The 16,097-nt window shown below is 34.2% G+C and overlaps 1 protein-coding gene across 1 annotated transcript; it reads left to right on the top strand.

Moving 5' to 3' along the window:
- Positions 1 to 426: 426 nt before the first annotated feature.
- LOC105804806 (myo-inositol transporter 2-like) lies at positions 427 to 15,614 on the top strand. The gene is given in 29 exon segments (XM_052623561.1): positions 427 to 495; positions 801 to 938; positions 1,133 to 1,187; positions 1,295 to 1,502; positions 1,741 to 1,864; positions 5,857 to 6,088; positions 6,190 to 6,479; positions 6,819 to 6,965; positions 8,643 to 8,819; positions 10,738 to 10,821; positions 12,381 to 12,446; positions 12,721 to 12,783; positions 12,992 to 13,081; positions 13,186 to 13,245; positions 13,327 to 13,384; positions 13,494 to 13,604; positions 13,711 to 13,775; positions 13,874 to 13,966; positions 14,107 to 14,187; positions 14,277 to 14,361; positions 14,456 to 14,508; positions 14,586 to 14,651; positions 14,733 to 14,792; positions 14,889 to 14,909; positions 14,912 to 14,944; positions 15,033 to 15,092; positions 15,192 to 15,271; positions 15,273 to 15,304; positions 15,390 to 15,614. Coding segments are annotated over 29 exon segments (2,808 nt in total). The 3' UTR covers positions 15,497 to 15,614.
- The last annotated feature ends 483 nt before the right edge of the window (positions 15,615 to 16,097 follow it).

The following is a 16,097-nucleotide window of genomic DNA, read 5'->3' as shown; positions in this document are numbered from 1 at the left end:
AAGGAAGGGATTTTTAAACCTAAGGCTTTATTCATTGAAGCTGTTGATTTTGAGCCACGCACTGTTGAAGAAGCGTTTGCTCATAAAGAATGGAAACTAGCTGTTCAAGTTGAATTTGATGCTTTAATGGCTAACTCCTCTTGGGAACTTGTTTCCTTGCCTCCTAGACGGAAAATGATTGTGTGCAAATGACTTTTCAAAACCAAGAAGAATCCTGATGGATCTATTGATCGACGAAAGGCACTGTTGGTAGCAAAGGGGTGTTCACAAATACCTGTATGTGACTTCAAGGAAACCTTTAGTTCGGTGGTTAAATCGACCACTATCCGAATCATTTTATCCATTGTTGTAACTAATAGTTGGCAACTCCGTCAAGTTGATATCAACAATGCTTTTTTAAATGGCGAGCTCACTGACGAAGTATTCATGCACCAACTTCCTGGCTATGTTCAGTATGGACCAAATGGTGAACCTTTAGTCTGTCATCTGACAAAGGTATTGTACGGATTATGGCAAGCTCCTTGTGCCTAGTTTGACAAATTGAAACAATTTCTTATTTCTACTGATTTTGTCTTATAAAAATCTGATGCTTCCTTGTTTGTTAAAGTTACAACCAAGTTTGTCTTTTATGTTTTGATTTATGTAGATGATATTATTATTACTGGTAGTTCAGCTCATGAGATAAGCTGTTTTGTTTAGTAGTTACATAAAGAATTTTCTCTAAAAGATATGGGCGATCTCCATTATATTTTGGGTATTGAAGTTAATCGATTATCCAATAAAGTTTCTATTTATGCCAGCGCAAATACATTCGGGACCTGTTTGATCGGAGTTCTTTGGCTAATGCAAAGAGTGTTCACACACCGATGGTAAATTCCCCGGTGTTGTCTAAAGATAATGGTGATCGCCTTGCTGATCCTACTGAATACAGAAGCCTTGTAGGTGCTCTTCAATATGTGGTCTTAACTTAGTCGGATATTGCTTATGCAGTTAATTGTGTGTCAATTCATGCATGCACCTACTACAGTACATCTAGTGGCATTAAAACGTATTTTGAGGTATCTACATGGCACTATTACTCATGTATTGGTATTTCGCCCATTTGATAGGCTATCTTTAGTTGGATATGCAGATGCCAACTGGGGTCTCGATTTTGATGATCGCCGTTCTACGACTGGCTACTCTTGGTGTTTTAGGAAATAACAAATTGTTTCTCGATCCACGGCGGAGGCTGAATATCGAAGCTTAGCTCCAGCTACCAGTGATATTGCGTGGTTAGTTTCTCTACTAACAGAGTTACAAGTCCGTTCTACTGATCCTCCGGCTATTTGGTGTGACAATTCAAGTGCAGTAGCAGTTGCAGCTAATCCGGTGTTACACTCTAAGTTTAAACATGTCGAGCTTGACTTATTTTTTGTTCGTGAAAAGGTGGCTAGTGGTTCACTAGTTGTAAGTAAAGTGCCTGCCTGTGACCAAGTTGCTGATATCCTCACAAAACCTTTGTCGGTCTCAACATTTACTCGATTTCGGAATTTACTTTAGGTCTTACCTATTGGGAAAGTTGGTTGAATGTTAGAGAACATATATTGTTAATCTGTTACCATTCTGTTACTTAGGTTAGTAGAGTTTGTTAACAACACTTACTCAAATTCAAGTTTAAAAACATTAGCATGAGAGTGATTCAATACAAGATAATACTAAGCAATTTCCATGAGTAATTCGTATTTCTTTGTATTCAAGAATGCTGTACCTAATAGGAGATAGGGTTATTAGCTATAATAATCATGCTTCTACTTCTGTCACAATTACTGTTGTTTTTAGCACCATGGTAGCAATATCTGGTGCATATGCTTTTGGAAATGCTGTAAGAATAGTAAAATGGTTCAACTTCTGTCACAATTACTGTTATCTTTAATACCATAGTAGCAATATCTGGTTCATATTGCCTGTAAATGATGAAAGAAAATCTTAACTTATATCAATTGGTAAAGGATGAAGATACTTATCATCAGTATCTCAGCCTCACAAGCTTGAAACTTGATATGTTATAGTGGGTTGGGGCTATATGTTATGTTAAGGAATGAATGTGTTAATTGTAACAGCCCGGTTTAGACCCTAGTCGGACAGTAGTTTCGGGACCACAAGTCCGAGTTAAAAAAATAATATTTTAATATTATTTTTCGTGCTTATAGTATATGAATTAACATGTGTGAAAATTTCATGATTTAATTTATCCGTTTGTGTGCTTAATTTGTAAAAATGGCTATATCGCTTAAAATGTGAAAGTGGCATTTAAATTATTAAAGTACTAAATTGCTATGGTTAATTAATTGTTAAGTCCTTAAAGGGAAACTAGGCCACTATTAAAGCTTATGGACGGCAAAGGACAACCATTATGTGTTTTGTAAATTAAATCACTAAGGTTAAAATTGTAAATGATGTAATAATATGACATAAATAAAACAAATTAAAAGGTTAGTGGAGTATTTCATCTCTTGCATGGCCAAATGTTGAGAAGAAAAGAAGCCATGGTTGTTGTTTAGGTTCGGCACATTTTGAAGCTTTGATTTAGGTATGTAGTTTGCTCGATTTTTTATAATTTCTACGTTTTTGTGATCGTTGCAACGTGTTCTCTTCAGCCCATGCCTCAGTTTCAGAATTTGATGATGATTTTTGAGTTTTTCCATTGATGATTTTGTGGGTTTAATGATGTTAATTGAAGAGTTATGAAAGCTTGGCATGAGATTAATATGTTTTGTGTTTGGACTTTTTATGAAATTGAGTATTTTGGGTTAGAATGTGAAAATGAAATAGAGGGATTAAAATGTGAAACAAATGAAACATATGGGCATATATGAAGAGTATAAACAATCGGCCTAGCATGTGTAAAATGAGATTATATGTATTTTGTAATTTTGTGAATTAGGGACTTAAATGTCAAAATGTGAAAATGTAAGGGCTAATTTGTAAAATGCCCTAAATATGAGTATGTGGATTGAATTGAATGTTTTAGTGAATAAAAGAGTTAAATTTGTATTGATTTAGATCAAGTAAAGAGGAAATCAAATTTGGAACGAGGGAAATCAAAAGTTGTCGAATAGCCTTCCGATTCGTTCGTCTTCGTCCGAGGTAAGTTCTTCGAAGAAAATTTTGTAAAATTTTTATGTTTAAAATATATTTATTACATGCAAATAATGTTTGAATATAAATACTGCTAAGTAGAATTTAATAGCTCAATATACATGTTATATATATATTATCAAAATACTGCAGTTAGAAGTGAAAAAGAAAATTTTTTAATGAATAAACAAACAAGAGCTGTTGAAATCTGCTGCATGAATGATTATTACTTTAGCATGAAATTGTTGTATTGAATGTGCAGCAAATTTCAGTGTAATTGGTCTACTGCTGTTGTAAATAAGAAAAAATATATATTAATTTATAAAAGTTAACCCTGTCCAAAATGAGAATTGTTGTCTGAATGCTATAAATTTCAACATTTAATGCATTCTTTTAAAGCTAATTGAAACAAGCTATAAATGCAATGTCTGTACATGTTATATACACTAATTAAATGATAGGGAGCTGAAATTAAAGTTGCCTGATTGTGTTAAATTCATTATGCAATGCACTACCATTTATGCCGTTTATTTAATAAAAATAGCTGTCCGAATTTATTGATTTTTCGGTCAAATTTAGATGTGGTTATGTTGCCATTTGGTGTTAATTAATCTATCCGTTTTGGGCTAACAACATTGTCCGAATGTGATGCTATTAGGCTGATTTAGGGACTTGCATTGTTTATGATTTTATACTATCTGAAATAATATATATATTGAGTATGAATTTATAAATTAAATGCCCTGTATAATTGATGAGTTGTTGTTGCTGAATTTTAACTACGCATGGAATGACCTATTTCGAGCTTAATTTATTTAATTGCGACATTCAAAAGCCCTAATGAATCATAGGAATTTTGATATACAATATTCTGAAAGACCACGTCTGGGACGATGGCATTGATTTGAGATTTACGTATAAGACCATGTCTGGGACATTGGCATCGTATATGATTTACGTGTAAGACCATGTCTGAGACATTGGCATCGTATATGATTTACGTGTAAGACCATGTCTGGGACATTGGCATCGTATATGATTTACGCATAAGACCATGTCTGGGACAGTGGCATCGATATTTGATTACATGCAAGACCTCGTCTGGGACGTAGGCATTGTACGATCTTTACGAGTTATCCGGGTATCTATATTAATTCTGAATAGTTCAACGGGCAATGTGATATAAAGACAGAATCTGAAATCGAATTAAATGTTTTAGGTATGTATTCATGCTATGTTATGAAATTAAGGTAAGTTGTATACTTGAATTGATGACTTAAAGCTATGTGAGAAATAAATTATGTGTTATCACAATTGAACATAAGTGTTTACGCCTATTGATATAGTTGTAATATTTAAAATGATAATTATATATGTTTATGGGTAATTGTGCATTTAGCTATACATTTTTGGTAACATATAAACTTGTGAGTGTGATATATGTATATTTAATTAAGGTTTGAGTTGATTTGGCTATTTGATTTAGTGTGAATGTTCATATAATTAATGTTGCTTATGACTTACTAAGTCGCAAAAGCTTCTCGTGTGTATGATTATTCTTTGTTTTATAGATTTTGAAAGTTGGTTACGAGCTCGGGGATCGTCGGAGAAGGCTATCACTGCTATCGACTCCTTTCGGTATTTTGTTGAAATTGAATTAAATTTTATGGCATGTATAGCATAAGCGATGAGGCTTGATTTTGGGTTATGTATATAAATGGCCATGCGAAAATGGCCTAATTTCCATGCTTAAATTCGGTTTAGTAAAAAAAAATCGGCTAATGAGTATGAAAGAACATGATGTATATTAGATTATGATCTAATCTTAATTTGATGTGGTGTTTATGATATAAATTGGTTAGAGGTGTTACATTTTATTGGTATCAGAGCTACGGTTTAGTCGATTCTAGGACTAATGTAGCGCGTGTGAGTCTAGCTATACATGCCATAAATTATGTTGCAATAGTGTGATGACTTCTGACATCTGAAAATGTGTTTTTGTATAGTAATAGATCCCGATCGAGTCGTAACTGATGATGTTGAGAGTATAGCGCTTGCTCCCGCGCAAGGGGCAGAGCTAGTAAATTCTAAACCGACCTCGATTGACCAGGAGGGAGAGGCTAAACAAGCCTTTTCCAAATGATAAATGAATGGTTTACTCAATATATCTGTACTAATCCGGCTGCACCGCAACCTCCACCCCCGATTAATCCAACTTCGATACCTGTTATACCTCAAGTAAGTGATATATTGAGATTGAATAAGCTTCCTATTGATAAAATTCAAAAATACGAGGCTAAAGAGTTTAGGCCACCAATGATGATGATGCTAAGCGAGCTGAATTTTGGCTCGATAATATTATTCGAGTGTTCGATGAGCTATCCTGCAACCCTGATGAGTGCTTAAAGTGTGCTATATCTTTGCTTCGGGACACTGCATATCACTGGTGGAATACACTGGTATCGGTGATTCCGAAAGAGCGAGTGACCTGGGAATTTTTTCAGACAGAATTTCGTAAGAAATACATTAGCTAGAGATTTATCGATAAAAAATGCAAAAAATTTCTTGAACTGAAATAGGGTCGAATAACAGTGATAGAGTATGAGCAAAAATTTGTGACACTTAGTAGGTACGCCCGAGAGTGTATATTAACCGAAGCTATTATGTGTAAAAGATTTGAAGATGAAATTTGAATGAAGACATTAAACATTAGTTGGCATACTTGCGATAAAAGAGTTTGTAGTACTTGTTGAAAGAGCTTGCAAAGTTGAAGAGCTTGGGAAAGAGAAGAGAAAGGCTGACTTTGAAGCTAGAGATTCCCGTAAAAGATCATTCAATAAGTCATTTCAGTCGACCTCAAAGAAGTTTAGAGATGACACTAGCCGTTCAAAGGCTACTGCAGGGTATTTACGATGGTACAGGGATAGACCACCTGTAAGTTTGAGAGCTACTTCTGTAGCAAGTGTGGGTAATGTCATATCAAATCAACTTGAGTGTGAACATTGTGGAAAATAACATCTCGGTAGCTATAGATTGCTTAATAAAACCTGCTTTAAATGTGGATTGAAGGATCATTATATTCGGGAGTGCCTGAGTTGGCGAATCAAAACCCGGTACAGAATACCAGATCTGGTAACACTGCAGCTAGAGGTAAACCCTCCAGAAACATGAGTGCTATGAGTGGTAGTCAAAGAGGTACTAAAGGTACAGCTGTTAGATCCGAGGCTCGTGCACCTACCAGAGTTTATGCCATACGCACACAAGGAAAGGCCTCATCCCCAAATGTTATTACTGGTATTTTCACTCTCTATAATACTAATGTTATTGCATTGATGGATCCTGGTTCAACTCATTCATATGTATGTGAAACTTTAGTATCCAGTAAGACTTTGCCTGTTGAGTCTACTGAGTTTGTAATTAAAGTATCAAACCCCCTGGGCCAGTGTGTTTTGGTTGACAAAGTGTGTAAGAATTGTCCGTTGATGGTTCGAGATTTGTGTTTTTCGGCTGATTTGATGTTGTTGCCATTTGACGAGTTTGATATAATTCTAGGTATGGATTGGTTAACCCTGCATGATGCTATTGTAAACTGCAAACAGAAAACTATTGATCTACGGTGTCAGAATGATGAGATTATTCGAATTGAATCTAATGATCTGAATGGTTTACCAGCTGTAATATCCTCGATGTTGGCTTAGAAGTATGTGAGAAAAGGTTGTGAAGCTTACCTTGCATATGTTCTTGATAGTAGAATGGCCAAAAAGAAGATTGAATCCGTGCTAGTTGTGAGTCAGTATTCAGACGTGTTTCCCGAAGAATTGCCGGGTTTGCCACCTACTCGAGAGGTAGAGTTTGGTATTGAGTTAATACCAGGGACGACTCCAATTTCGATAGCTCCATACCGTATGACACCGACCGAATTAAAAGAATTGAAAACACAGTTACAAGAGTTGACTGATAAAGGTTTCGCACGACCGAGTTTCTCTCCTTGGGGTGCACCAGTTCTATTTGTGAGAAAGAAAGATGGAACAATGAGAATGTGCATTGATTACCGACAGCTCAATAAGGTGACTATAAAAAAATAATAAATATACGTTGCCACGTATTGACGACTTGTTAGATCAGCTAAAAGGGGCTTCAGTGTTTTCAAAGATTTCAAAGATAGATTTGAGATCGGGTTACTATCAGTTGCGAGTTAAAGACTCTGATGTGCCAAAGACAGCCTTCCGAACGAGGTACGGACATTACGAGTTCCTGGTTATGCCTTTTGGACTTACTAATGCATGTGCTGTTTTCATGAATTTGATGAATCGGATCTTTAGACAATATCTGGATCAGTTTGCGATAGTATTCATAGATGATATTCTGATCTACTCCCGTGATGAGGCAGAGCATGCTGAACATTTAAGACTTGTGTTACAGACTTTACGAGATAAACAATTGTATGCAAAATTCAGTAAATGTGAGTTTTGGTTACGCGAAGTCAGTTTCTTAGGCCATGTTATATCAGCATCAGGTATTCGGGTTGATCCAAGTAAAATTTCAGCTATACTTGATTGGAAACCTCCGAGAAATGTATCTGAAGTTCGAAGCTTTCTAGGGCTCGCTAGTTACTATAGACGGTTTGTGAAAGGATTCTCTATGATTGCAACTCCGATGACGAAGCTATTGCAGAAAGATGTTAAGTTCGAGTGGTTAGAGAAGTGTCAAAAAAGTTTCGACTAGTTGAAAGCCTTGTTGACTGAAGCTCCAGTATTAGTTCAATCAGAATCGGGTAAAGAATTTGTCATTTTTAGTGATGCATCTTTGAATGGTTTGGGCTGTGTTTTGATGCAAGAAGGCAAAGTTGTAGCTTATGACTCAAGACAGTTAAAGCCGCACGAAAAGAACTATCCGACACATGATCTCGAATTGGTCGTTATTGTTTTTGCTTTAAAAATATGGCGTCACTATTTATTCGGTGAAAGATGTCATGTTTATTCTGATCACAAGAGCCTGAAATATTTGATGACTCAGAACTACCTAAATTTGAGACAGCGACGGTGGTTAGAGTTGCTAAAAGATTATGAGCTTGTGATTGACTATCATCCGGGAAAGGCTAATGTTGTGGTTGATGCTCTAAGTTGAAAGTCACTGTTTACTCTGTGTGCAATGAATGCGCATATAGCAATGTCTGATGATGGTGCGATAGTAGCTGAGTTCAAGGCAAAATCGTTATTTGTTCAACAGATTTGTGAAGCTTAAAAAGCCGATAGTGATTTAATTGCAAAACGGGCCAGTGTGATTTGAAAGTTGATTCAGAGTTTTTAGTTGATGCTGAGGATTGTTTGAGATTTAGAATTCGACTATGTGTTCCGAAAAATTTAGAGTTAATTCAGATGATCTTGAATGAAGCTCATAGTAGTCGATTTTCTGTTCATCCGGGTAGTTCAAAAATGTATAACGATCTGAAACAGCATTATTGGTGGCACCGTATGAAACGAGACATTTCTGACTTTGTTTCAAAATGTTTAATTTGTCAGCAAGTTAAAGCCGAGCATCAAGTACCGTCTGGATTACTTCAGCCGATTATGATTCCCGAGTGGAAATGGGACCGGGTCACGATGGATTTTGTATCTGGTTTACCGTTAACACCGAGCAAGAAAGATACAATCTGGGTTATTGTTGATAGATTGACAAAATCGGCTCACTTTGTTCCGGTCCGTACTGATTTTTCACTTGATAAACTTGCCGAATTGTATGTTTCACAAATTGTGAGGTTGCATGGTGTACCTATTTCTATTATTTCGGACAGAGACCCAAGGTTAACATCGCGATTTTGGAAGAAATTACAAGATGCTTTAGGTACGAAACTGCATTTTAGCACAGCTTTCCATCCGCAAACGGAATCATTCAGATATTTGAGGATATGTTGAGGTGCTGCATTCTCGAGTTTGAAGGTACGTGGGAACGATACTTACCTTTGATTGAATTTGCATATAATAATAGTTTTCAATCTAGTATCAAAATGACACCTTACGAGGCTTTGTATGATCGTAAATGTCGTACACCATTATATTGAACCGAGCTCAGTGAAAATAAGATACACGGGGTAGACTTGATTAAAGAGACTGAATAGAAAGTGAAAATGATTCGGGATAGTTTGAAATCAGCTTCGGATCGGCAGAAATCTTATGCGGACTTGAAAAGAAAGAATATATGATTTCAGATCGGGGACAGAGTGTTTTTAAAAGTTTCACCGTGGAAGAAAATACTCAGATTTGGTCGCAAAGGTAAGTTAAGTCCGAGATTCATTGGACCGTATGAGATTATAGAGCGTATCGGGCTGGTTGCTTATAAATTGCTGTTGCCACCTGAGTTAGAAAAGATTCACAATGTATTTCATGTTTCGATGCTTCATAGATATCGATCCGATCCTTCGCATGTGATTAGTCCGACCGAGATTGAAATTAAGTCTGATATGTCATATGAAGAAGAACCGATTAGCATTCTGGCTCGTGAAGTTAAAGAATTACGAAATAAGAAAATCCCGTTGGTCAAAGTACTTTGGCATAAACACGGAGTTGAAGAAGCAACTTGGGAGTCAGAAGGTACAATGAAAGAACGTTATTCAAACCTATTCACCGGTAAGATTTTCGGGGACGAAAATCCCTAAAGGGGGGAGAGTTGTAACAGCCCGGTTTAGACCCTAGTCGGACAGTGGTTTCGGGACCACAAGTCCGAGTTAAAAAATAATATTTTAATATTATTTTTCGTGCTTATAGTATATGAATTAACGTGTGTGAAAATTTCATGATTTAATTTATCCGTTTGTGTGTTTAATTTGTAAAAATGGCTATATCGCTTAAAATGTGAAAGTGGCATTTAAATTATTAAAGTACTAAATTGCTATGGTTAATTAATTGTTAAGTCCTTAAAGGGAAATTAGGCCACTATTAAAGCTTATGGACGGCAAAGGACAACCATTATGTGTTTTGTAAATTAAATCACTAAGGTTAAAATTGTAAATGATGTAATAATATGACATAAATAAAACAAATTAAAAGGTTAGTGGAGTATTTCATCTCTTGCATGGCTGAATGTTGAGAAGAAAAGAAGCCATGGTTGTTGTTTAGGTTCGGCACATTTTGAAGCTTTGATTTAGGTATGTAGTTTGCTCGATTTTTTATAATTTCTACGTTTTTGTGATCGTTGCAATGTGTTCTCTTCAGCCCAAGCCTCAATTTCAGAATTTGATGATGATTTTTGAGTTTTTCCATTGATGATTTTGTGGGTTTAATGATGTTAATTGAAAAGTTATGAAAGCTTGGTATGAGATTAATATGTTTTGTGTTTGGACTTTTTATGAAATTGAGTATTTTGGGTTAGAATGTGAAAATGAAATAGAGGGATTAAAATGTGAAACAAATGAAACATATGGGCATATATGAAGAGTATAAACAATCGGCCTAGCATGTGTAAAATGAGATTATATGTATTTTGTAATTTTGTGAATTAGGGACTTAAATGTCAAAATGTGAAAATGTAAGGGCTAATTTGTAAAATGCCCTAAATATGAGTATGTGGATTGAATTGAATGTTTTAGTGAATAAAAGAGTTAAATTTGTATTGATTTAGATCAAGAAAAGAGGAAATCAAATTTGGAACGAGGGAAATCAAAAGTTGTCGAATAGTCTTCCGATTCGTTCGTCTTCGTCCGAGGTAAGTTCTTCGAAGAAAATTTTGTAAAATTTTTATGTTTAAAATATATTTATTACATGCAAATAATGTTTGAATATAAATATTGCTAAGCAGAATTTAATAGCTCAATATACATGTTATATATATATTATCAAAATACTGCAGTTAGAAGTGAAAAAGAAAATTTTTTAATGAATAAACAAAAGCTGTTGAAATCTGCTGCATGAATGATTATTACTTTAGCATGAAATTGTTGTATTGAATGTGCAGCAAATTTTAGTGTAATTCGTCTACTGCTGTTGTAAATAAGAAAAAAAAATATTAATTTATAAAAGTTAACCCTGTCCAAAAATGAGAATTGTTGTCTGAATGCTATAAATTTCAACATTTAATGCATTCTTTTAAAGCTAATTGAAACAAGCTATAAATGCAATGTCTGTACATGTTACATACACTAATTAAATGATAGGGAGCTTAAATTAAAGTTGCCTGATTGTGTTAAATTCATTATGCAATGCACTACCATTTATGCCTTTTATTTAATAAAAATAACTGTCCGAATTTATTGATTTTTCGGTCAAATTTAGATGTGGTTATGTTGCCATTTGGTGTTAATTAATCTATCCATTTTGGGCTAACAACATTGTCCGAATGTAATGCTATTAGGCTGATTTAGGGACTTGCATTGTTTATGATTTTATACTATCTGAAATAATATATATATTGAGTATGAATTTATAAATTAAATGCCCTGTATAATTGATGAGTTGTTGTTGCTGAATTTTAACTACGCATGGAATGACCTGTTTCGAGCTTAATTTATTTAATTGCGACATTCAAAAGCCCTAATGAATCATAGGAATTTTGATATACAATATTCTGAAAGACCACGTCTGGGACGATGGCATTGATTTGAGATTTACGTATAAGACCATGTCTGGGACATTGGTATCGTATATGATTTACGTGTAAGACCATGTCTGAGACATTGGCATCGTATATGATTTACGTGTAAGATCATGTCTAGGACATTGGTATCGTATATGATTTACGCATAAGACCCTGTCTGGGACAGTGGCATCGATATTTGATTACATGCAAGACCTCGTCTGGGACGTAGGCATTGTACGATCTTTACGAGTTATCCGGGTATCTATATTAATTCTGAATAGTTCAACGGGCAATGTGATATAAAGACAGAATCTGAAATTGAATTAAATGTTTTAGGTATGTATTCATGCTATGTTATGAAATTAAGGTAAGTTGTATACTTGAATTGATGACTTAAAGCTATGTGAGAAATAAATTATGTCTTATCACAATTGAACATAAGTGTTTCTGCCTATTGATATAGTTGTAATATTTAAAAATGATAATTATATATGTTTATGCGTAATTGTGCATTTAGCTATACATTTTTGGTAACATATAAACTTGTGAGTGTGATATATGTATATTTAATTAAGGTTTGAGTTGATTTGGCTATTTGATTTAGTGTGAATGTTCATATAATTAATGTTGCTTATGACTTACTAAGCTGCGAAAGCTTACTGTGTGTATGATTATTCTTTGTTTTATAGATTTTGAAAGTTGGTTACGAGCTCGGGGATCGTCAGAGAAGGCTATCACACTATCGACTCCTTTCGGTATTTTGTTGAAATTGAATTAAATTTTATGGCATGTATAGCATAACTGACAGGCTTGATTTTGGGTTATGTATATAAATGGCCATGCGAAAATGGCCTAATTTCCATGCTTAAATTCGGTTTAGTAAAAAAAAAAAATCGGCTAATGAGTATGAAAGAACATGATGTATATTAGATTATGATCTAATCTTAATTTGATGTGGTGTTTATGATATAAATTGGTTAGAGGTGTTACATTAATGGCGTATTTGATTGGTTTGAGATCCATTTTCAGGTGGGGTATTCATCACCGGCTAAAAGCGGCATTATGGAAGACCTTGGCCTTTCTCTATCTGAGGTAAAAAAAAATGCAGAGTAGCTTTTGAACTATGGTTTAGGGTTTCACTTTCTCAATATCATCTTTGGGAAAGTGATCTGATCATTTAATATTAAGATGAAAATATTGAATCACAGCATCAAAGTAGAATAAACACATGTTTGCCTTTATCTTAGTTTTTTACTCCATAATATTTATGGTCAGTGATTAACTTCACTCACTGATGCAGTATGCAGTCTTTGGTTCCATATTAACAGTAGGAGGGATGCTTGGAGCAGCATGTAGTGGGAAGATTGCAGATCTCGTAAGCCGATGAGGCGTAAGTCTTCTATTAATCGTAACATATGTTAAAGATGCTTGGTATCCAGTTTCCTGCTTGATGCAAGTAATTTAACAACTTAGATACATTATATATCTAAACAGGCAATGGGAATTTCAGAAATTTTCTGCATCACAGGGTGGTTTGCTATAGTATTCTCAAAGGTTTGTCGTTCAGAAAATCTCAAACAGTCCAAGGCAGTGATGAACTGATTAATAAAAAGAAATGGAACCCAATGTTGACAGGATGCTCTGTGGCTTGACCTGGGAAGACTTCTATTTGGATGTGGATCTGGGGTTATTTGTTATGTGGTAACTTCCATAACTTGCTACACGATTCACTGGTATGGTGAAAGGGGTCTTCTCAATCTTCTCTTATACAGATTCCTCAATATTTTGATTCCGGAGAGCAGATTTCCTTTAGCTGATATATGTTAGTTTTTTACAGTTAATGCTATGCTGTGGCAAGGCAGTCATGTTTATTATGGGTTCTCTGATCAATTGGCGCACCTCGGCCCTTATAGGTAACTTCTTTTGATATAGTTTAAACTTTTAGTTGGTGACATTCTTCGTAAGCCAGAGATTCGAATTTTGAGCTACTTAAAAAGCTGACATTAATTTTGTTTTCAGGAGTCATACCATGTGTGCTACAATTAATAGGATTGTTCTTTATTCCGGAGTCTCCAAGATGGCTGGTTAGTGGGGTTTAATGCATGTATAGGCTACAGTATTCGAAACAATATGGCATGAAAATTCATTAATGTGTCCAATTGATACTGCTAACCAACTGCAGGCCAAGACTAATGAAACGAAAGAGTTTGAAGCTGCTCTGCGGCGCCTTAGTGGTGAACATGCTGATATTTCTCAAGAAGCTACGGATATTAGAGTAAATCTCATCTTTTCTTGAACCAATACAAAATATCAGTTTACAAAGCCAAAAAGTTTAACTTCCTAAAGAACTTGGTTTTTCCAACTCTTAACCTATGTTTTATAGGAACGAGACTTATTCTTTTTGTTATGTAACAGTTGTACACAGAATACATAGAGCAGATTCCAGATGAAGGGCTTCTGAATCTCTTCCAGAAGAGATATGCCTATCCATTGATTGTGAGAGATAATGAGATACATAGATTTGTTTCTATTGTCAAAAGCTGCATAATGATGCTTATTTGATGTGTATGCAAAAATTATTCCAGGTTTGTGCTGGACTTATGATGTTCCAGCAATTTGGAGGCCTAAATGGTTTTTCATACTACGCAAGTTTTATTTTCGAATCAGCAGGTAAATTTGGAACCATATTTGTTTAATTTGGTTGTTGAAACATAGATTTTGGTTGTTGAAAACTCTAGACAAAGGGATTCTTGATCTTTAATAGGTTTTCCCAGCACGGTTGGATCTATTGGAGTAGCTGTTCTTCAGGTTAGAAAATGACAATTACCATTTGATATCAGATTAATTAAAACATTGTACTGGTGTATTCTACTGCATAGTGAGATGTTGTTTAGCCGATTTTCATGGCTATTATCGGAGTACTCTTCATTGATAAATCCGGACGACGACCACTTCTGCTGGTTAGTCTCAAACAACTTTTTTCCAATCATATCTCTAAGTTCATCAGCATTTAAACATTCAATTAGCACCGATCTCTTCAGATGTCTGCAGGTGGATCATGCTTGGGTCGTGTCATTACAGGATTATCATTCTTCTTGCAGGTTTCAACTTAACTAGACTCTCTTACATGATTTTGCTATTTGTAGCCCATTTTTTTGTTTTACATCAATTTTATTTCTTCGCCATGAAATGAGCAGGATTTTCATGCTAGAAAGGATATCTAACTGCCACTTTGGTGATTATTGGAGTATTGGTAAAGCTACTATACTTATATGCAATCTTCAAGTCACAGTTCACATTTGTTCACTACGGAATATTTAATTGTTGTTTATTGTAACCAGGTTTTTTTTCTTAGTTTTGACCTTGGCATGGGGGGAATTCCCTGGATTATAGTGTCTGAGGTAAATTTCCCAAAATCATTTTGATGACTAAAGATTATCATAAATGAGGATTAAATTTAGTGATGGGGGTTTATATGTATATATACAATATTATTTCAGATATTTCCTTCAAATATAAGGGGTTCAGGAGGAAGGTTGGTGAATTTGATAAACTGGACTAGTTCTTGGGTTGTTTCATACACTCACTTTTCTTTTTGAATGGAACTCAGCTGGTAACATTCTTTACTTATTTTCCATCTTCTTTTTTTGTTATTTTGTTGAGATTTTGATTTGGGTTTAAATATATTTTGACTTCAGGAACTTTCTTTATTTTTGCCTTCATGGGTGCTGTCGGAACTGTATTCATCGGAAAGCTAGTTCCGGAGACCAAGGGGCGAACACTCGAAGAATTACAGACATATTAATTGGTTGGGAAATGCCCTTCCACATTGAAATTTACAAAATGTTACTTTGACTGCTCCTATAAACACTTTATCTTAATATATACAGGAATAAATTATATTAAAATAATATTAAAAAAAAGTATAATTTTTAAGATTAATAAAATAGTATCACATCAATAAATTTTAAAGATAATAAAATATTATTATACACTCAACTATATTTAATATATTCTTTAACTTAATATAACTTTAATTAAAATATTTAAAATAAATAATTTTTAAATTATAAACAAATATCTTTTCTTCTTTTACAAATTTTAATATTTTTAAACCAGCAATACAAATTTTAATTATTTTAAATTAATATATTCATATTAATATTCAACATGGTGTTAACATCGATAGAGAATGTTAAACCAACTAATTAAAATTTAACATATTTAATTTTTTCCAAATTATCAATTTCACATAAATAATATATCATTGAGTGAAAATTAAATAAAATAAAAACTAAATTAAATTTATAATAAAAATAGTTAAACCTAAATAGCATTTAGATTATAAAAAATACTAAATTTACATAAATAAAAATATTATATTTTCATCAAAGTAAATATTAAAA

The sequence above is a fragment of the Gossypium raimondii genome, chromosome 11, assembly GCF_025698545.1.
Source record: "Gossypium raimondii isolate GPD5lz chromosome 11, ASM2569854v1, whole genome shotgun sequence".
NCBI classification, from domain to species: domain Eukaryota; kingdom Viridiplantae; phylum Streptophyta; class Magnoliopsida; order Malvales; family Malvaceae; genus Gossypium; species Gossypium raimondii.
The sequence above is the reverse complement of the archived record's forward strand: the minus strand, read 5'-3'. Positions and strand labels throughout refer to the sequence as shown.